This window comes from Triturus cristatus, chromosome 6 (genome assembly GCF_964204655.1).
Source record: "Triturus cristatus chromosome 6, aTriCri1.1, whole genome shotgun sequence".
NCBI classification, from domain to species: domain Eukaryota; kingdom Metazoa; phylum Chordata; class Amphibia; order Caudata; family Salamandridae; genus Triturus; species Triturus cristatus.
The window spans coordinates 450,882,015-450,904,459 of record NC_140589.1 but is presented as its reverse complement, the minus strand read 5'-3'; the positions used below and the strand labels follow the sequence as shown (position 1 = coordinate 450,904,459).

General features: G+C 45.5%; 1 protein-coding gene across 2 annotated transcripts in view; it reads left to right on the top strand.

Moving 5' to 3' along the window:
• Positions 1-14,286: 14,286 nt before the first annotated feature.
• DST (dystonin) overlaps positions 14,287-22,445 on the top strand; it is a 1,436,897-nt gene continuing 1,428,738 nt past the window's right edge. The window contains exon 1 of one of the 2 annotated variants that reach the window (XM_085610880.1): positions 14,287-14,804. In XM_085610880.1, coding sequence (XP_085467006.1) covers positions 14,705-14,804 — 100 coding nt within the window. In that variant the 5' untranslated portion in view covers positions 14,287-14,704. The remainder of the gene's footprint in view (positions 14,805-22,445) is intronic. The other variant, XM_085610881.1, reaches the window with a different exon arrangement.

Genomic DNA, 22,445 nt, shown 5'->3' with positions numbered 1-22,445 from the left:
AAACCCCATTAATTAGGAAATAGCCTTTAATGTCGCACTTCTAACTGGCGCCATCTTCATGCAGAAGGTCCCTTTTGGAAGAAAGCTGGGGCACTGGTTGCATGCAGCATGCCTGTTTTATTTGTTCACCCGCTCCAGTATGGAACACTGGTTAGACTTAATGTCTGGCTAGTGACCATGTGGAGGACACGGATGATGTGTTGCTCTCTGGGGAGAACAGGGTCATGATGCTTGGCAGGCCACGGTCTGCCACACTACAGTCCTAGCTAGACAGCCAACCTCCAGCGTGCGCCCATAAAGCTTGGTACGTGTGTGGCCTCTGTTTCCTCATCCCCATGCAGTGCTGCATCCAGTAAACAAGCCGGCCATGTCTGTGGCACCAACGCTCCGCGTCCTGTTGCAGCATAGCAGCGCTACATGGCCAAAGTCTTAGTGTTTGCACTGTAGTGTAGAGCCTGGCACAAGAAATGGGAGAAGGTTTACTGTGAGGGCAGTGCCAGTAGAGGTGTACCATGGAAACACAAGCAGTGGTGGCTGGTGAATTCTGTATTTGGTAGATCGAGTGAAGTATGCCAACCCAACCTCCTCTCAAACGGTAGTGCGAAGGGAGCTCTCCACATCTGTAAAATGTTGAAAATATGAGTGCAACTGGCACATTCTACATCTCAATTTCCAAATTGCTTTAAAATCCAGAAACTCTGAAGAGACATAAATGAAATATTACAGTACTTTTATTGTGTGACAGGAAAGCCCATGCCTCCTTTGGACTGTTTGTGGTTCACCATCCTTATAAAAACGTTGAAACAAACATTGGCATGGCCAATAGGTCTCGCTTTTGGGACCTTATAAGTATTTAGTTATGCATCACAATATCCTTGGTGCAACAACATCAACTGTTGCATGGCTAAACACTTATAAGGTCCCAAAGGCGAGACCTATTGGCTATGCCAATGCTTGTTTAACTGGTGTGCACGTGGTTACAATTTACAAGCTGACTGTAGAAGTGCAAAAGAAAGCGCCTTTTCAAAGGCAGCCAAAGTTAGGCTGTTGAGCTAAAACTAGGGCAAAACTGGAACCTTTTTTTCGTTAGGTCTATGTGGCCATTAACCCTTTTAAGACCAGGCACAGTTTTAGTGGCGATGTATCAGAAGTGTTAAAGGTCCATATTTTGGAGAGAGAACATTCGGAAAATAAACGAAAAAGGGCCAAATGAGGCTGTAGCGAATTTCCTCGACCAGCCGCCTACACTGCCAGTGCAGAGCACGCACTACTTTATTATACTTTAGCCGTTTGGCCTAATGCAACATTTCTGATCTTGGAGTCATTGCTTGTGCTTGGCGGATCGTATAGCGTCACTGTAAGACAAGCGGCCTCGAGGTGCGTTCTTTGTGTGGAATCTTACAAGTGATGGAGTGTAGGGAGGGGGGCGTACTGTGCTACAGACTGACCTCTGCTGGTGTCTTGCACAAGGGGCATTTTGCGATTCTTTTTTTGTATCTGCGTGGACACTTGGGGATATGTTGATGTACATACTTACAGGAAGAGATAGATGGGGTGTGAATGAATAAATGAATGACGGGCCTTTTAATGCAGACAACTGCGCCTACTCGCTGACACTCAAAGGCGGCATGCTCTGGGATTCACAAAGCTGCAGGTAATTGCTGCCAAGTGAACCGGTGACGCATGTGAGCGTCGGCCTGTCCTGTCCTTTTCAGCCAAGAATTCTTTACATACCGATTTAATAACACCATAGATTAAAAGCGAACCCAGGAGCTCTGGATTGCATCCTGGTTTCGTTAACAAGGCAGGAGTGGCCGAAGCCGGTGTCTCCACGAGAAGGGGTAGCATGCCAGCTGTGCCCGTGTTGAAGCAGCATCCGTTGAATTAGAATCAAAATTTAGGAAATAGCGAAGTGTAGAGTTAGGATGGAATTAAGTCTATTGCGTTTGCAATTATGGGACTGTTTTGTTATGCTACTTGTGGCTACAATTGGGATCACAGCTTGTTACGATCTTTATACCGTAGGAAGCGCATATTCTCTCTGGTTAAATTTAAAGCCAGGCTACGAGTCTAGCTGCGTGGACAAGGGTAACACGTCTTGTCCTTCCACTCGGACTGTGGTTTGCTATTTATTGCACCTGATAATATCCGATGCCCCGGGATCTGTAAATAGATTCTATAGAAGTTTTCTCATATGAATGGGGATTAAGAGGGAGAACTTGGTCCTTTCGGCATAAACATCTCAATGTCCTGGTATTTGCTATGCCCTTTCCCCACCTTAGAATTCAGCAGGTTTGCCCTGCCGGAGTTTAACAGGGAGAACTGCAGGGGTGCAGATTTCTTGTGATTGCGTTTGCATTGGTGTAACAAACTAATGAAACAAGAAGGCTTATGGTGTCAAGAACTTGTTCCAGACCCTTCATGTGACATGGATGTTACGAGTTTGAATCCTTTTTTAGTTACTTTGACTTTATTGCATAGGGAATTAACACCATTTGCGGGTATTTAAAGTATCAAAACTCAGACGATTAAGTCTATTGCTTGGCAAAGTAAGTCTAACAAGCATTGGCCGCGCGCGCGCCTCAAAGTAAAAAAAAATAAGCTGTGAGATGCGCTCTGTGGTGGGGAGGGGCATTGAAGCACGGCGCGCGCGCTTGGCTGAGCGAGAGGAAAGCCATATGGCGCCTCTGCTCGTGCCTGTGCAAGTGAACGCAGGCAGAATGCCAGCAAAAAGCGTGCGGTCGCACTTTTAAAAGCCCCGTTTACTAAATATCTCGCCTAGCAGTGCATGCGCTGGCTCAGGCGAGACCTAAAAAGGTGACAAGCAATGTGTTTTTTTTCAGCAGGTCCCTATGTGTTAGATTTTTTAAGATTACCCACGTATTACAACTACCTTTGATCATGACTTAAATTGCTTTGCTGCAAAGATCATCAAATATAGCACTGAGTTCTATTAAGTAAAGGTAAGGGAGTCAATACATTAAATGGGAGAGCTGAGCCAGTGCTCTGACTTGGCTCTAAGAACCCGTGCACAAGTCATGAAACTGTTTAACATGTAAATCGTGCAGCAAACATCATGTAAAATAGGATAAAGCTCCCCAAAGTTAAAAAAGTCTATTTCTTTTACACGCTAAAGCATTTCACCTAAGTACAATAGATTAAATCAGTACATTGTGAGACATTTATTAGAAGTGATAGTTTAAAAAAAATGTACTTAGAAAGATTCATGCAACCTCTCCCCACAGATGACAAAGGTCCCTTTTTAGGAAATGTTTGAAGACGTGACTTTTTGTCTCCAGCATTCAGTAGATCTCCTCTTTGGTCAGCCCAGTTCTAGGAAGCTAGCGCCAAGATGCCTCGGCATTTGCGCCCTCTATAAAAACTTTACTTACCTACGAAACCAGAAATGAACTGAAAGGCAAGTCATTTGTCATGCGCACCATATATGTGGCATAAATTGTTATTATACATGGAGCAACATTAAGGCCTTTTAAACTAAAAATAAGTTCCTGTACAGCACACACATTGTGCACTTATGAATTTGAAGATGCTCTCATACGTGAGTGATGATGAAGAAAAAAAAGGAAGCATGGCGAAATAAAATAACTGCATAGGATCACACAGTTTAGGCAACACTTCGGCTGGGATTGTTAACAGTTTTTCAGGCTTCACTCTGAGCCACTCAGCCACTAGATTGCCAATTTGGCATCATATTGTAATGCTCTATCTTTAATTTTGGGACATGGGGTGAGAGAGTGGGTGGGTAGCAGAAGCCAAGCACTGCCTGTCTCTAGAGGGTTTATAATTTGTCTTTACCCTTAGAGTTATATGCAGATATAGTGGGATAGTTTACAGAGTGGAACGTTTTATTGCAAACTGAGGCAAATTCAAAATATATTAAAAATTACCTTTTCTCTGAAAGGCTCTGGTGCCTTTGCCAAGAGCAAAAACATTTCGAGTGAGAAACAGACTGAGGCGCTTATCAAACAGGTGATGTAAATAAAGGCTTTCAGGACAAAACTTTGCTTATGATCGTGGGAGCGCGCTTTCTCTCTGTCTTTCACTTTATACATCTAATGTGATGTAATGCAGGAAAGTAACCGGTTTATTTTCCAGTGAAGAACACGCGCCCCCTCGCTAAAGATGTGCGTTTGCCTAGACCCTAACTCGTTATTACCTGAATGTTTGCCTCCAAGAACAGCCTTAAAACGCGTTGCCTCGACGAAAATAAATCATTAGTCGGGCTAGCTTTCATAACCCATCAGGAAAAGGAGTCGAGTTTTTTTTTTCCTATTGCTGGACGTGAAACGTCTGAGGTCATCCACACGACGCTGAGCTGTTACGCCAAGCGCCCATGGAGCTTCCGTTAGGGCGGGCTGCTTCACGTCCATATTTTCCCATGGAGCATAACACGTCTCCCCGGGTGATTTAGGGATGGTGTAGAGAGCGCTCTGACAAGCGCAGGGAGAACAGTTTGTTGGTGGAAACACACTCAAGCAAAGAGCGTAACGCACTTAAGAAAAAAGAGTATCGTACGCTCTTTGCTTAAGTAGCAATAGTACGACTATTTTGTTTGCTTTTTGCTGCTCTTCTTATTAATGGGGGCGCAGCTCTTCCGATTATTATCAACGAGCTGCCACTGGCACTCGAGTAGAACAGAACTAAGCATGGCACATCATTTGTATTAGAAATCAGAAGGGGCAACAATTCAATAATTGTTCGATATCCTTACTCGTGATGAGAGAGAGACAGAGAGGTAGACAGACATATAAAAATAAAAGCAGTGAATATATTTCAATGTTAACCATTGTTTCTAATTTTATGTAACAGAGAATAGCTTTTTAGCGAATAGCGATGTGTGCTTCTGTAGCATTACCATGATAAGTGATTTTTGTGGAAGAAATATTTAGCGATTTAAACCTAACATGTGTAAACATGGTGGGCAGTAATTATTAACATCTGTTTTGATGTGCATTTTCATATGAACTCATAATGATAAATTTAAGGAGTGATATCAAAACACACTTGTCGCTATGTGAATGCTGGTTATAATATCCCACTCTTATCAGTGTAAACCTCAAACCCCCATATGTCTTCTCCAGGCCAATCCGCTGGCGGTGTAGTGAGGGTAGGGGTAGCGATTCTTGGTGTCTGCGTCCCCTGGACAGGGCTAAATGTGATACACTTAAAAATTAAATCTATAGGTGGACCACACCTCTAAGAAGTCACAAAACATTTTTGAACAGTGAGTAAGGGAATAGGTTTACGACCAAGGTAACAATAACCGGAAAATTCTTCCAATCCTCCGCAGTGACTACTCCGAGCTCTGCCCCTGACACACCTGGACTGGGCCTGCCAGCTTCATATTTTGGCGCTTCTTGCTACTGATATTCTGATATTTCTCGGTGTTTCAGACAGAATCCCTGGTACAGTTTCTAAGTCTCCAAAATAAATACTTATTTCAATACAGCAGGTAAACCTGCCTTGAAAAGTCCCATGCCTGCGGGCCTGCGCTGCGTGCCACAGGCACCTGGAGGGAGGGTGGGTGGCACCTGTTGGATTGGCCTGTTTCGCAAATTTTTGTGTGGTGTCAATAATGTCTGACAAACATCAAGGATTACAAGAATAAATGGTCAAATACAAAATGGAAGCTATTTTGCTCTTTGCCGCAACTAAATAAAATAACCCCAATAGATGATAGCCCACACATTACTTTAATTAGACTTATACTCTTACTCACTGTTCAACTCATCTGACAGAGCTGTTGCACAAATGTGTATTTATTCAAAGTTGAGGTATTTAAAATGTCTCGAAGCTGAATTCACAGATAAAGATATGAGCTAAAAAAAAAACAATTTGAGTGTATCAGGGACTTACCAGAACTAAAATCTGTTGGCACAAGCTATAACAAATAATAAGACCCTAAATGCATGAGTATGAAAACTGAGCTTTTGCAGAGGCTGCTGCTGACATACAACATCATTTCATACATGTAAACATTACAAGCCTTATTAATGATGTCTGTTTAACCTCTGGCATGCATTTTTGTAAAGATGTGTATTGTTAACAGTCAGACATAGTGCAAGTTCCCCCTCATGATTCCTGTGTGATTGAGATATTCCATACTATGGTAGGGGTGTACTATTATTCAATTATTATATTTGTATAACTTAAGCACTGGCAATTTCTACGAAAGTTACCCTCTAAAGGTGGAGAAATATAATGTATGCTGTCTCCAAAGACTGTTTATCTTAAAAAGTATTATAATCACTTTTCAACTCATAGCCTTTTCATGTGATGGACCCAAATTACTGTCGCTTTGTGAGGTATCCAAATTGAATTTGATATGTGGATAATCCTGTATACAACGGATGAGGAATCAAACTGCTCCTTGGGTTTCTAATTTAAAAAGTATACGCTTTTTAAACTTTGTAATAAATGGTACACACATACTACTTTTATCCCATACCTATAACCAGTCCTTTTGGGAGGGTGTCTAACTTCATCGGTCTAACCACTACCATTTTGTTGGCCACTGTATATCAGCGTCTGAAAACAAGATAGTTAAAACGTCAAAAGTAATCCAAATTGAGGGTCAGATGTGCGAAAATTCCATATGCAAAAAGTGGTTGCAAACTGCGCACCAACATTTTTTGTGAATAGAATATAGTTTAATAAGCTGACATATGTACTAATAAGTCATCTCGTAAAATCCCGAATTCAGAGTGGTTGGCAGTCACTTTTAACTATTTTTTTTAACTGTTGTGCATTTTTCTTAAAGGAAACGGGGCCTTGTTTTAAAAATAAATGAAATAAAGGTTGCTTAAGAGTTGACAGTGGTCACCACTGCCCACTCCCAAATAAACTTTTTTTTACATTCACAAATGAGGAAAGGTCCCAAGGCCACCCCTTCCTCCATGCAATTCGGTTGCCACCTCCTTTGAGAAGTCAGCAATCTAGCAAATTGTGGCCATAAACAATTAATACATAGCATTCCAAATCACAGTTTGGAAGGGATGCTCTAAAAATGCCCCTTCCATACTGTGATATGCTATGCATTTCTAAGCCCTTTTTTGATTCGGTAAGCACTAACCGAGTCACAAAATGAATTTAGTACATGCTAAAAAGCCATTTAGTGCTCACTAACCCTATCATTCAGAGAATCACACTGTTTTTGACTGCTAAATGGCTTTGTACATCTGACCCATAATTTTGATTATGTTAGATGTTTCCTAAAAGATGTTCCTCGGGATATTACATTTCTGTGTGGTATTGAAGTCACTAATGGACTGGAAATGCAGTATGAATTTTCTGGAGTATTCCTTGTGCTATCCTCCTGCGGTATTACGTAATCCCAGCTGGTAGTAACATAAAAGGGCTATCTTCGAAGGGACTCCTAATGATTAATGGAAAGACTTACATTTTCCTAGTTAAAGGCCAAATAAACCGATGCATTTCTCTTGAACCAAAGCCTTCTGCAATATGTGCAACAAGGTGACCTAGAGAGTTTCTAAATCGGTTAAAGGTTTGGGGGACTTTGGATCATGGATAACCACTCAAGTGGCCACAATAAAGTACCTGAGGAAGTATGGGATAGCCACTGTTATTGAAACAAGCAATGCTTTCTCAAACAACTGTGCAAAAGGTTATTTGGATGCAGGGAATGCAAAATAATGCAAGCATTGGCAAAGCCACTAGGTCGCTTCTTTGGTACCGATTGACTTTGCCAGTACTGCTGGAGGTGCAGTACACCATGGCCAAAAGAAAAAAACCGAAACTAGGTGTAATGACACAGCTGCTGCTGTCAGTCTTTTCATTTTGTAGATATGCATGCGTGATGACGTAGGAGCATGCATGTGCCATCATGCACTCACATGCGGGCGACAGAGTTTACTTATGCTGGATGGATAGATAAATAAAGTCACACACTAGTGAGAGAGTGAGAGAGAGCACAATGGAGGGCAGGGGGAGAAGCACATAAAGGAAACATTGCCAAAAACTTTGAACCCAAAACCAGCACGAGGATGAGAAATTAAATCTTCTGCCCTGTGCCCACCAATGGACCATCTGTATTTATCTAGACACTGGGCATATTGTGGTGCACCCCTCGCACAATTCTCGGCCCCCTCACCAAAAGAAGTATAAACTTACATTTGAGGAGGTTGCATCTTCAATATTAGGGCTTTCACATCCCTAAAACCCATAGGAGAGCTATCCTCCTAGCTCCAGGTTCCATACTGACAGCTCTTCCCACAGAGGAGAGCATGCCTACGTAACCACCGCCTCATTACCAAGACCCAGTAAAGGTGGAAAATGAGGATGATCAACGACAGGCGCGGTTGTAGAGTTTGGTCCCGAAGATGAAGAGCTTTTTGCATAAAGGCTCCTCCACCTGATGAAACATTAGCTAAGTGTTCCACTGCAAATTGAAGAGGAATTCAATGATTTCCTCCTAGAGACTTTCTCCAAAACTGAGAACTTTCCAATACTTGCCTATGCTGGTCACACCGCATGTAGAGAGGAAATTTCGGTGTGCATGTAAATGAGTCATTTTTCATCAGAGGCCTTTTTCCTCCAGGTTAACTGGTTTTGCATACATTAAGGAAACAAGCTTTCATGCAAGGGAAGGTTACACTCCACCTGCAGATAAAGAAAGAAAACAATTGGATGTTTCTGGCAAGCAGGTTCAGCACTGCAATGGCATATTGACAACTTTTTGACCATGTTGGAAAGATATGACAGACATCGATGGGAAGAGATAGAAGGGTGTTGCAACATCTACTGGGTGTCTACTGTAAACGGGCTTAGGGGGTTGTCTCGGAGGGCAAAGTCATCTCCAAAGCTAGCATTTACTGTGCATTGGATGCGCCTACAGAGACTTTCGACAAACTAATAGGAGTGCCCTCATTCGGCGCCATGCATGGTTGCACATTTTATGGTTTCGCCTAAAAGTCCAGAAGCAGCTTATTGCTCTGTCAGTCGACAGAGAGCATCCCATAGGGATGTAGGTTCACAAGATGCTAGAAAAAGTAAAAATGCACCAGAAACTGTAAAAGCTCTGCATTCCCTAATCCAACAGCAGAAAGCTCCTTTTCACGAAAGCCAAACAAGACTTTCACCTACAAGTGGAAGAGCCAGCTCATGAGGAGTTGGCCTAACGGCTAGGGCGCTCAACCTCGGACCTGGGGAACTGGGTTCGAGTCTCGGTAATGTCGCTGAACATCCTGCGCTTCTGTGCAAATCACTTAATCTCCCTGTGCCTAAAAAATAAAAATAAATTTAAAAAAAAATGAATGTGTGTTCTCATGTAATGCAACTGGTGCTATGTAAAGCGCTCTGATACCCGATTGGATTTGGGTCAAGTTCGCGCTATATAAAACTCTGCAAAAACAAAAATGCCAGACTTATTTTATGTTACACCCCGGTCCTTCCGTGAGCCAAAAACTCCAGTTTACTCTTGGATCCTTTTGCATTAACGACCAATCCAGAGGTGTGCAAGGTTGGGGTGTCTGCAACAAAGCGGTGAAATCCCACGTACCACAAATCACCTCCCATGTTTTACCTTCCTCAGTGAGAGGCTACTGCCGAAGAGTGGATACTTTCCACCACAGCGCAAGTATATTGTCTCAATTTTCATACCGTGCCTCACAATCACGCGCAGTAGCTTCACAAAACAAACTGAGTCCTTTTTCTTTTGCTGTTGAAAGATGTGACCTCCTTACTGGCCAAAGGAGTCATAGAAACAGCTTTTGTGTAGCAGTGACAACAACGTGTGTACTCATTGTATTTCTTCATCCCCAAAAGAAGATGGAGCTTTCCAGCCCATCCTTGACCTACAAGTACTCACCCGCTACATTAGCACCATCCACTTCAAGGTGACCACACTTCAGTCATCCTCTTCTATAGCAGGAATACCTGCTTCCACATCCCAAGACATAAGGAGCTTTGACAGCACCTGAGGTCCTATGTAGAACACATGTGGGTCTACAGCTGCCCCATAGATATTCATCAAATATCTAGTTGTTCTAGTGGCGAATCTGCACTACAAGTAAATAAGTGCATGTAGTCATATCTCAAAAATTGGCTGTTTAAGTGGGTGACTCACAGTGATTCACTAACAAGCAAGAAATAGTTTCTTTTCTGCACAAACTGGACTAGGCAGTCCATGTAAAAAAAAATCCCACATTCACCCTCAAAAGAATCGAACATTTCTTTGTACGTCACCCAATTCAGAGACGGACAAAGCTTATCCCACGCTAGAGAGCGTTATGGCAATCCAGAGTTCGCTCCTCCTTTACCAGACATCACATCCTCTGACAGTGAGAATGATAATAACATTGATTGTGTTATGCATTGCATTGGCCCCAGTGCTCAACTACAACTGCGCCTGTTGCAGGACTATGTATCCAGACAGTAGTATCCAGGGACTCTGGCCAGGGAGTGTCTTGGGCTGGTACAGCCCAGATTTCAGTGTTGATTACAGTACTGAATGGGGGGAAACCTTTTTCTGGGTTTATGGTTTTTGACCCACTGCCACAGGTGACCATCACTAGTGATGCGCCCCTCCTGGGATGGGGAGCACAGATAACAGGCTTCTCAGTTCAAGGTCAAATGTCCCTTCAGGAGACTTTCCACCACAATAGTGTATTAGGAGCTGCTTGCAGTTCAGTCGGCCCTGAAAGCTTTTTAGACCAAGATACACAACATAGAAGTCATAGTTCGAAAAACATGACCACCGTGTATTATATTGGCCCTGTTCGAGTCTTGGCATTGGCTCAAAAACCTGTGATTCTGGGCAAATCACTTAATCTCCCCGTGCCTTTCAGCAACGAATGTGATAAGCAATGAGTGGGACCTTGAGTAATGGAACTGGAGCTCATTCAAAGCTCTTCAGTTTGGCCTTTGGGTCGAGGTTACGCTTCATCGAGAAATTCACAAACAGATGAAAACAAAGCCTTAACATGAGGAAAGACAAACAGATACCCATTTCCTGGGTGATGTGTACAAAGGGAAACCAGAAAACCTGGATAAATTGCAACGTCATCATTTAAATTGTTAGATATTAGGTAAATATTTTTTTTTACCAAAAAACTTTTTTTATTAATGTGAAAGATTCGCCTGTTAAAGAAATACACTCTTTTTGGATTTTGAAACAACTTTACCATATTTTACGTGGTGTTTGTTGTGTGATTTACATAGCAAACATTTTCAGGGCTCAGATTGTGAAAATCCGAGCCAGAGCGTTGGCTCTGCTCTCCCTGTAGATGCATTCGCTCGCCCACCTCTAATGTTTAATGCAGCACTGTGGAAACCAGGCATTTATTTCTGTGCGGTACAGTGGCATTTGGCAGGCCGGTAACACAACTTTACTGGGGCATCCGTGAAATATTGTTCCATGTGCTGATGGGAAATGTGCATGATAAGTGGTAAATGTGCAGGTATGCAGCTATTTTGGCTTTCAAGCTGCTGTGTGACATGTATTTGCATGGATGAGGCCAGTGTGCTTTAATCACGTGGGCAGTATGTGTTGATTTGTTATATTGGGCTGATGTTAACATTGGGGCTTTTGTAGGCTGGTGTGAACCATGTGCAGATTTCAGGGTCACTGTGTATTGATTTAGGACACTGTTTCACTGAGAACTATTGGAGTTGACTTTGGGGCACACCAGAAGTCTGGCACGGATTGGCCAATGAAAGGTTCTTGCACATGTGCTGGTGGTTGCTAGCAGCATGTCTAGGGTTGACTGTGGTAAGTGGCTGCTGTGTGTACTGATAGAAACTTTGGTTATTAAGCGCTTGCTCCCTTTAAAGTTTAGCAGTGCTTTGGAACCCAGTCCAATCATCAGCGAGGCTCTTGGAAACAGTATGCCTTTTTATACTCTTATTTGCCACCAACGTTTGTGCAAAAAAACATTCGGAAGGGGCTTCTAAAATTATGTCTGAATCGCCTTTATTTGTTACCACTTTTACTCAATAATATGCCTAGAAACGTTGCCTTTTGCCACAATTGTTTCTAAACATTCCATTGGTCAAAAGCAGCAAAACTCCTTCCTGCATTTGTTTTAAATCCAATCTAGTTTTACTCAGCACATTGGCCAGGTGCTTTCCAGAATGCACTGTTTGACCCAACGTTTTGTAAAGATCTCTTGGGGATAATGCCCAAACTTTGTAAATTGCAGTTTTGATCAATAGCTCAAGCCTAGGGCGTACTTTAAATCGCATTATACGCCCCAGCATTACCTAAAGACTGTCTGAGGGGAAACTTTTTTCTCCACATCCTATCTAGAATCTTACTGATCGATTGTGCTTTGTCGAAGGGGATCGTGGGGCACAAACAAGGATGCCGTACAATTTTATCTGAAAATCCTTTCCAGTTGGGACCAGTGTCACTTCTTGAATTCCTCAGCGTACAGCATTTTCCAGGGTAGTTTGCTAGCCCTACATACAATGATCTTAAAATCTCATACAGTTTAATTAATGGTACTGGCTCACTGTACTTTTGAAAGCATCAGCCTATGACCCCTGACGGCTCTGCCCATTCCCTGCTTATTCTGTCTGCCCACATGTGCCTGGCATACCTCGTGCCAGCCTGGTCATTCTGCCACTCTGGCATTTCCCTGGTAGACTACAGGCCAGGGGTCTGCTTGTAGAACAGGATGGGCTGCTATGACCCAACCATTCTCCCGCAGACACCTGCAGTGTGGGCTGGTTTTAAGACTTTTGCCTGGACCGATTAGGGTTTCCAGTCCGGCCCTGGGTTTGCTGATCTTCTCCACTACTCTTATGGTCTCTAGTCCCAGGACTTTAACTGAGCCGGGTCCCTGCGGGTATCAGACCCAGTTGTAGTTAAGGACGGACATTGAAATGAGGCCCTATTGGCCCCTGTATTCATGTCTTTAACCATAATGAATGTAAAATACGTTTAGATAATCCATGTCAGCAGTCTGGTTTCTGTTTATATTTCATGTTTTACTTAATAAGGCATATCCTAGGAGGGCTAGCTATTACCAGAATGTTGTGTTTCTCTTTTTTGTTTTGTTTGGCAAATTACACTTGGATACTGCATACTTTCAACTAGTCACCTCCATGTATTCATAACGGGCCATGACTGAGCCCTCAGGAGTTGGGGCTGAAGGCAGCGCACGTTTCTTACAATGCCTGTCAGTGGGTCAAAAAAGTGTTTAGAATATATGGTCATCCACAAATATGTGTGAGTGGGTGTTTTATGTGTTTGGGGGTGGTGAAGTGAGAGAGGCGCAAGGAAGTGCAGTCAGGTGGTGAAGAGTTAAGATGCGGTGTATGGTCATCCACTTCTTGGCCTCTCTGCAGAGCGCACAGAGTTATGCTCAGATATTTCAGTTGCAATTGTGATTATGTACAAATATGTGTGAGTGGGTGTTTTATGTGTTTGGGGGTGGTGAAGTGAGAGAGGCGCAAGGAAGTGCAGTCAGGTGGTGAAGAGTTAAGATGCGGTGTATGATATGCAGATGGAGGAGATGTGGAGAGAAAAACTGTGTACACGTCTAACATGCAATGAACGTAACAGGAGTGATTGACACGCTCTGACACCACAATACCCCCTCCACAGGCCTCAGTAATATTTAATTCACAACATTATTGTTGTTACTTATTTATCGTAAACAGCTAACAACCATTGACAAATCCAATAGTCATGGCTAATTGTATGCGTATGCCAGTTGTATTATATATCTGTTGCTTTTTATATTTGGCTATATCTCGTTGAGTGGAAATTACAGAAATCTAGTTTAGGTGTTTAAGCCACGCCCTTAAATACACAGGCCACACCGATTTTAGAGCCCCCGTCCCTACTTTCTCATCCCACTTAAAGCCCTGTCTGCTCTTCCCTAAAACCATTCTGCTTGTTCCTGCCCCCCCCCCTCACCTGCTAAGTGTGTGTGCGCGGTGGGGGAGGGGAGTGGGGGGAGTTCCTGCAAAATGTAATGAGGGGTCTCAACAATTCCAATTAGAAAGGTAATCTCACAGCTATAGAAATGGTTGTGCTGAGCACGAGTCCCTTGCGTGATGGCCTCCCCTGCGCCGCTAGGGGTGTTGGTGCCTACCTTGCGGCCCCTCGTTTACCTCCTGGGTGTCCCTCCCCTCCCCTGACCTGGAGAGAGGCTCTCCGCGTCCTTTCATACAACGCGCTCATGGCTGGCATGCCCATGTGCGCACTGGCACAGGTGCCTGAGAGACAGCTGTTGGCACTCTTTGGAAGCTCTCCCTGGGCACCAAATAGTAAGAGTGTTTATTTTGTGCTCGGACCCCATTGCGCCACCGGCGCGTGCACACTCAGCATAGCCCCCGCTCCTGCCGTCTGTGGCGAACATCTTGCGACGGCATCAGTGGGTCTTGGGCCCGCTGAGAGGCGGACGGTGCACCGCGCACAGCAGCACCCCCGTACACAGCAGCACCCCGGACACAGCAGCACCCCGGACACAGCAGCACGGCCGCGCACTGCCCTCAGCAGACGCAGACTGCTCATCGTTATTCAGCAGTGACAGCGGCGTGGGGTGGGCGGCGCTGCCCGTCAGTCTGAGCGCACAAGGCGGCTCAGCCCGGGAGGGAGGGAGGAGTGCAGGAGAGGGGCGTGTCCCGGCGGCGTGAAGCCTCCTGCCCCTCCCTGCCTCCTCCTCTTCATCCCTGGGAGTGAAGCCGTGGTCCTCCTCAGCTCTCAGGGATAACCATGGCCGGCTACCGACAGTGCTCCCCCGCCTTCCAGCGCTACAATACCGAGGAGCAGGAGTGTCTGCAGGCCTACGAGGACGTGCTGGAGCGATGCAAAGGTAGGGGCGGGGGTGTCGCCAGGCTGGGGGGCTGCAGCGAGGAGCGGAGCAGCGCCGCTGACAGGGGCAGCAGCACGCCTAAAATAGCCCCCGAGGTCACACACTATAAACAGGTGTCATGGTATATGGTCAGCGGGGCAGCCGTGGGTGAGCAGGCACCGCTCCCCCGAGGACACACACAGGCAGGGACAGCTCCCTTACACCTCCGGACCACGGGGGAGGCTTAGGCGCAGGTGACACCCAGTGACACCCTCCCACAGGACCCGCCGTCCCAAGCGGATTATTCATTTCAGGCTGCGCTCCAGGCAGGGCACATGATACGGTGCCACTGGGCAGGAATACAGGCTAGGGTCGCCTGTGCCCCTGACCCACTCCTTGTATGTGGGGAGCATGGACAGGGGACACCCCCAGCCCCTTAACTCGGGGCTGTTCTAGTCTGCCTTTTGGTACCCGTTCTGCTGTGTTTGGCGCATGGCTGGTGATTTTGGATAACGGCGTGGGCTGTGGGTAGCCTAAGTGCGCACAGGCAGTAGCTACAGTTTGTCTGCTGCTAATGATTCATTGGCATTATTAAACGGATCTGGTTCCAGGAAGCCACATGCGCCTGTGAAGCACCGCTGCTTCCAGCAAAGGGACAGGACACATGACTCGAAGCCGAGTGCATTTTATTTCTCTTGAATATTAATATGTGAATGTTTGTGCCCGCGGGGCAGTGGCGCCGTTTTCCTCCCAGATGAGCTGCTAGCCTGTGTGCTTGGCGGCTGCTGTGTGTTTTCCGTTACAATAGGTGGAGTCATTGACAGCCAGGCCGTGGGATTGGCAGGCGCTCTCCAAAGCATGCGCGAGATCTGGGGAAGAGATCAGCTTTCAATGTGCTTTCCATATGGGCCGGGGCTCCCCGGGGTCCGTCTGTGCAGAATGACTTCACCCGGACGAGCTTGGCCTCGGAGATGATTCAACCGGGCAGGAATTGGATGTGTGTGGGAGGGGTTGGGGGGCAGACTCAGCGCAGGCAGCATGGGCTGCTGCTTGTTGTCCCCCCCCCAACCTTTCCTCGGAGGTAGCCCCCCAGAGACGCGTCACGAGCCCACTGTTGCTCTTTTCAGAGTGCGCTTCGCATGGCCCGGCTGCCAGGCCGCCCACCCTCAGCTGTCAGCGGTCAGCTGCGGGTGCTTCACTGTCTGCCATGGGTTCTTTCAAGGGATCATATGACGGCTGGGCCGGGCCGGGCTCGGGGCGGGTTGTCTCCAAGTTGGGTTACTTAAGGACAGCGCCCCCTCTCGGAGCACCTCTGATGGGGTGCGTCTGCTCACTCCTGGGTGTTCGTGGTGCTAACAAATGTGGAATGGCAGAAGCAAGGCGCGTGGTCCGTCCGCACCAGGCTGTCCGCACATGCACTGTGTGGGCTGCATAGCTGAGGCATGACAGCCGCATAACTGGGCAACTGTTCAGCATATCATGGGCGGCACCGAGATGATGTGTGCAAGCAGGCGTTTAAAGTGACCTGTTGTGATATGTTCATCAAATGCTGCGGCAGGTGGTTTGTGGTAGAGGGTCTGCAACCCATCTCTGTCGTATGTGGTAGCCCCTTTGTGAGAGCCCATAGCCATGGCCAGCTCGTGTTTACCTTGCATAGTTTGATTGTGTGGCGAGAAACCTTCATATCTCTTATTATTTTTTTTACTATGAAGTATTGCCTTGTTTCAGTGAGTGTGCATGTGCGTCACCAACCACTGTATGCACAGCAGAACATACCACAATGATGCCGGGAGGGCTTCAGGACCCCTGGCGGGACTGCTCAGTCTGCCGTATGCACCAGGAGCGCAGGGTGGGCCCAGCACAAGATATAGGCAGTGTTGTGTAGGTCATGAGTATATACATTGCAGGGTCCTATCCAAAGAAGTTGGCGGGACGCAGGCTTTTTGTGGAAACTGCTTAACCCCAGGACGAGTGGGAAATGCGATGCATTCTGTACGGCGACACCAGGAGTAAGGAAGCAGAAGTAACTACACCAGAACGGCATTAGCAACCCTCTCCTTCCCCCATTGTATATTTCTCCCCTGTTATATATTGCGTTTTACAGCATACTTCATTTTATATTGTATCTCCTACATGTATCCTACTGTTTTATGTCACCTGTAATTGCTCTGTATCTATAACCCGTGTAAAGCGCTCTGATGCCCTCGGGCCAAGTTCACGCTATATAAAACCTTAAAAATAAATAAATAAGAGGCACAACTCTGGGGCTCCTATTTCTGTAACTGTGATCTGGAGGACGCACCGACTAGACGGATCATGCACCCACTGCTTCACATGTGCGCACGCTTTCTTAAAGATCCAGGTGCACATTTTCATGCTTTTCCCAAGGGCCCCAGGTACACATTTTCATGCTTTTCCCAATGTTCCCAGGTGCGCATCTTCAGGCTTTTCTCAATGGTCCCAGGTACACATTTTCATGCTTTTCTCAATGGTCCCAGGTACACATTTTCATGCTTTTCCCAATGGTCCCAGGTACACATTTTCATGCTTTTCCCAATGGTCCCAGGTGCACATTTTCATGCTTTTCCCAATGGTCCCAGGTACACATTTTCATGCTTTTCCCAATGTTCCCAGGTGCGCATCTTCAGGCTTTTCCCAATGGTCCCAGGTGCACATTTTCATGCTTTTCCCAATGGTCCCAGGTGCACATTTTCATGCTTTTCCCAATGGTCCCAGGTGCACATTTTCATGCTTTTCCCAATGGTCCCAGGTACACATTTTCATGCTTTTCCTAATGGTCCCAGGTACACATTTTCATGCTTTTCCCAATAGTCCCAGGTGCACATTTTCATGCTTTTCCCAATAGTCCCAGGTGCACATTTTCATGCTTTTCCCAATAGTCGCAGGTGCACATTTTCATGCTTTTCTCAATAGTCCCAGGTAAACATTTTCATGCTTTTCCCAATAGTCGCAGCCGCAGGTGCACATCTTCATGCTTCTCCCAATAGTCCCAAGTGCACATTTTCATGCTTTTCCCAATAGTCCCAGGTGCACATTTTAATGCTTTTCCCAATAGTCCCAGGTACACATTTTCATGCTTTTCCCAATAGTCCCAGGTACACATTTTCATGCTTTTCTCAATGGTCCCAGGTACAGATTTTCATGCTTTTCTCAATGGTCCCAGGTACACATTTTCATGCTTTTCTCAATGGTCCCAGGTACCCATTTTCATGCTTTTCCCTAATGCCCTAGGTATATATTTCCATACTTTCTCTTAACGGCCCTGACACAGATGTAACATTCTACATGTAACTCATGCACAGATCTGTGTGTGTGACGCACACCAGCGTGCCTAGTCATGATTATTCATTTACCGCTTACGAAGTCAGCTGCAGTTGTTGATTCCCCCATCGGTGATGACCTCATACACACTCATGCAGTTTGCTGCCTGCCCGGATTTGTGATTTCATCTCTTTGACTGTAACACTTGAGCTCGTAACAGTTCCTATGATTAAGACATTGCTGGACGTACTGTAATAACATGTTGCCAGTAGCGACAAATAGAGGATACAGCCAGTGCCAGCTGATAAGTAGTTTTTCTCTCTTGTAAAATTGTTCCTTCATGTATTGTTCGTCCTTGTTGGATTCCGCTTGAGGGAAGCCGTGACCTGTGTTATATAGAGACATGTTGTAATGGATTATTCATCGAAGCAATTCCTTTTATTGTGTGTTTTTGGTTTGCATCAGATGACAGAAAATGCATACAGACCGGGCATTCAGTGATACAAGTGAAATGGTAATGAAAGAAGCAAATAGGTTACAAATCAGAGCTTTAATTAGTTGCAGCTACGCATGTGTTTTTTGGCACCCTAACTCTGAATTTTATCATTGAAAACTGTGGTTTTGTGTGGACTGGTAATGCAGAAATCTCAGGTTTTTGTCTGGTGTCACTAATTCTTGCAGATTCACTTGGTCTTTGCTTTGTGCTTCATTAAATGCTGAACGACAGGTATCAAAATGCCCAAAATGCTCAGGAGTGGGTCAGCTGTTCGCAAATGACATGGAGCAAACTGTGATCTTTTTATGGTGTTGTATGTCGTGACTCCTGGATTTAGGCGCACCGGTGGGTCCCACGTTCGTGCCAGTTCTGCCCATTTTCTGTGATCCGAGTGCCTCTTGCGGTGGGTGCTCTGTGATCTTCCTGGAAGCTTTACCCTAGATCAGAAGTATGCTCTCAGAAAACACAAACCAGTGAGGATTTTCTAATTGTCATCCTCTTTGAGAAGCTCAGCGGGTTGGTTTTGTGCAGAAGGTGATCTGCACATCTAGGAAACAGCATGCCACATACGCTAACTTTTTTATTCTATATTCAGAAATGTTCTTTGAAATGCAATGAATTTGACCTTTTTCAAACATGCCTCAAATAGATATGGTTTCACGTGGATTTAATTTGTGAATGTTGCCCTTGCTGGCTATTACGTGGCCGGTTGGCCCTTCATTGTTTCAGGTTATGGATAACTACTCCAGTTTTGGTGAGAGTCAGAGTTTGTTAAAGGGGCCACAGGGCTGGTAGGGGGGAATAGTCCTGAACCATGATGGTTGGGGTTGTTTGCCACTGGTGTCTGTCCTACTATGGCTCTGAAAACTGGACCAAGTTCAACCTGTTTCACAGACCAGTCTCAGGGCAGTGAGGGTTAGCATTCACAGGCCTCTCATTGTGTGGGGGTTGGGGGTTCACGGAAGAGCTCAAAACTCAACAGTCAACCAACAGACATGATAAGTAATGTCCAGCCTAGTTCTCACCTTTTATTAAAAAAGAAAGTACTTTATTGACACAGTGGGATTAAAAGCTACAAAATTAATGAAAAAGACATACAGGGTTGAAAACTTTTTGGGGATAGTTTGGCTGTACACCCCCTACTTCCTGGTGTTTTCTTGGTATCCCTCTATTTCCTGCTAGGTTAGAGGCCCTGTGTCTATAGTCCCAAATACACTGCGGGTTTTAGGTAAGGGATAGGCGCAGGTGCAGATGGCTTAGCAGATCGCTTTATTTCTCACAGAGGTAAATTCTGGGACTTCAGTTCAATTTCTCTTGACCTCTTCTTGGCGAAGGTCTTAGTGCTCCCACTCATCCTTTAGTCTCTTATGCGGGCGAGGCTCCCTGTTTTTACGCGCTGGCTTCTGTTGCAGTTTGGGTGGAATGTTGGGTGCAGACTGACTCCTGCCCTCATGGCAAAGGCCACGCCAGAAGCTTCACTTGGGATAATGGTTTTGGAGGTAATAGGAGGAGTGGCTGTTTTCTGTTGTGCGTGCTGGAAGCTGCCGGATGATTTCCCACCTGCACATCAATGTGGGATAAAATTGCACTGTAGGAGATAGTGGGGACTTTTAAAAAAAATGGAAGGGAGAGTGGTGGGGGACCCCGACTAAATCACTGCTAAAAAGAGCAGTATAGGACAGTAGTTCTACAAACCAACAAACAAAAGGAGGAGCAAGCCACGGAGCCAGATATAATTCAGATGGAGGCCTGTCCCCTTAAAGTTAAGGGAAAACACTGCACTCCACATAACAAGTAAAAAGGTTATGGGGAAGGGTGAATAAAAAAAATGGCCCAGGCCACTGAAAAAGCAAAGTCAACACAGGAGACTCGCGGGCGGAAAAGCCTGTGTCATGGCGTGAGATATCCTAGAACTGCAGCAGTGCCCAGTCTCAGCAGCAGTGGTCCTCCATATTGACTCCTGTGACGTCCTGGGGGTTCAGTTGTGGCCTCTTGGCTTATCTTGTCTTGTCTCTACCCTATGGTGTCCCGTGGTAGCTGCAGCCCCCGGGCTGATCAGGCTTCTTGCTTGGCGATGGTGCACTTCCTTCTTACTGTGTTAGCAGCGGCAACACCCATCTCTCAGCTCCTAGCAATCTCCTGGGCAACACAAGTCGTCGTTCAGGCCTAGTCTTATATGCATCTTACACTGAAACTGTGCAGAGCAGCCAGGAAGTCCCTTCACAACACAGGAATCTCCTACAAAGCTTTGCACTTTGGGGAAAGTCAGGTTTCTCCTGGTGCTCCTCACTGTGGTAACATGATAGGCTTCTCCTGAACAGTCTCTCCTACTTCAGGGCCAGCCACACTCCTTTCCTCTGGCAACAGTCAGTCAGGCTTCTAGGCACTTCAGTCAGACACTCTAGTCCACCAGCAGAAAGTGTAGAATTCAGGGGATGCCTATGGGAGACTGGCTGGCAGGCAGACGTCAATCCTGTTTGCACAGCGGCTGGTCGAATACCTTGGTCAAGAAGAACTTGCGACTAAAACAAATGGGATGGTGTGTATCCCCCTCTGATGCACATTTTCAAGCAAGTGGATGTGGATCCACTGTCTGAGGCTGCAGAACCAGTTTGGGTTTGTTCTCTTTCAAATGTTATTTTCATGCTGCTCTCCAGATACAGTGTTTGTGTGAAGGGGTGTCTCTCACAGCAGGTAGAGATGAGATTGGCGCCAAACAACGGTCCCAAAAACAAAACAGGAGTACAATGAGATGTATCATCTTTGCATCTGATTCCCATGCAGTAGTAATCAGAGACGACATAAAGGCAGGCACTCCCTAGAAACACCCTCACCTTGAAAAAGGAAAACTGCAGGCTTGCCTCTCATGCCTACCATCTACAAAATGGCAGTGCTCAGGAAGAACCAATCAGCATCCGTTTTCTAGCAAGGTCTCCATTGAGTTTCTAAAGGTAGCCATGTCTCTATCCTGTTAATTTATAGTCTGTGTCTCCTGCCACCGAAATGCAGGACATATTCTTCCACTGTCCGGGGAAGCTAGCCTTATCCTCACCAAATCAGGGCCATCTTAAGTGGATCTCTTTGGCCCCACCACTCAGGCCCTCTGACACACCCACACAAAGTTCTGCTACTGCTACCATACACGTGCACACACACATTCACCCTCAACCTGTATATAGGACACCAGGACCAAACGAATAGGATACCATTCGGGCACTCAGGGCAGATAACATGCCCTTGTACCAACCCAAAAGTTGTCTCACATATTTCACTGTTTTTCACTTAGCGGTATTAATAACAGCCAAAACAATAATAATAAATTAAAACTTGTTTTACATAACAGTCTAATTTGAAATCTGAGTAATCCACTTTCATCAATACGCTCAAACATGGGCAAAATCCCTGCAAGAGTGGTAAGAGGAGTTTTAGCAATAAATGTAATGAAGCGTCTCTTAGGTTTATGATTAAAATACTCCAAGTATCTGCTGAGATTCCCTACTGTAAGGTGCCTGATCACGAACAGCCAGCAAAAAATGGGTGCAAATTGCACATCCATTGTTTTATAACTGTGCAGGGTTTACAAACTCACAGGTGTGCAATTTGCATCCAGTTATGTATGGGGCATCCTTAAATGGGGAATAATATACCTATGGAGCATGCTATTCACCATTCCAATATGGACAAATAGGTCGTGTGAGCTATTTACTCCCACAATTGCCACCAGGTTTCACCAGCCACCAATTAGCACACACTTTGTATTCCAGGTTTGGTTGTAAACGGGTTTACATCCAAAATGGAAGTACGAGAACTATCAGGATTTAAGGAGGATAACTAACCTGACTTCAACAAGTTGAATTAACAACAAAAAACATTGTTGCAGGTGC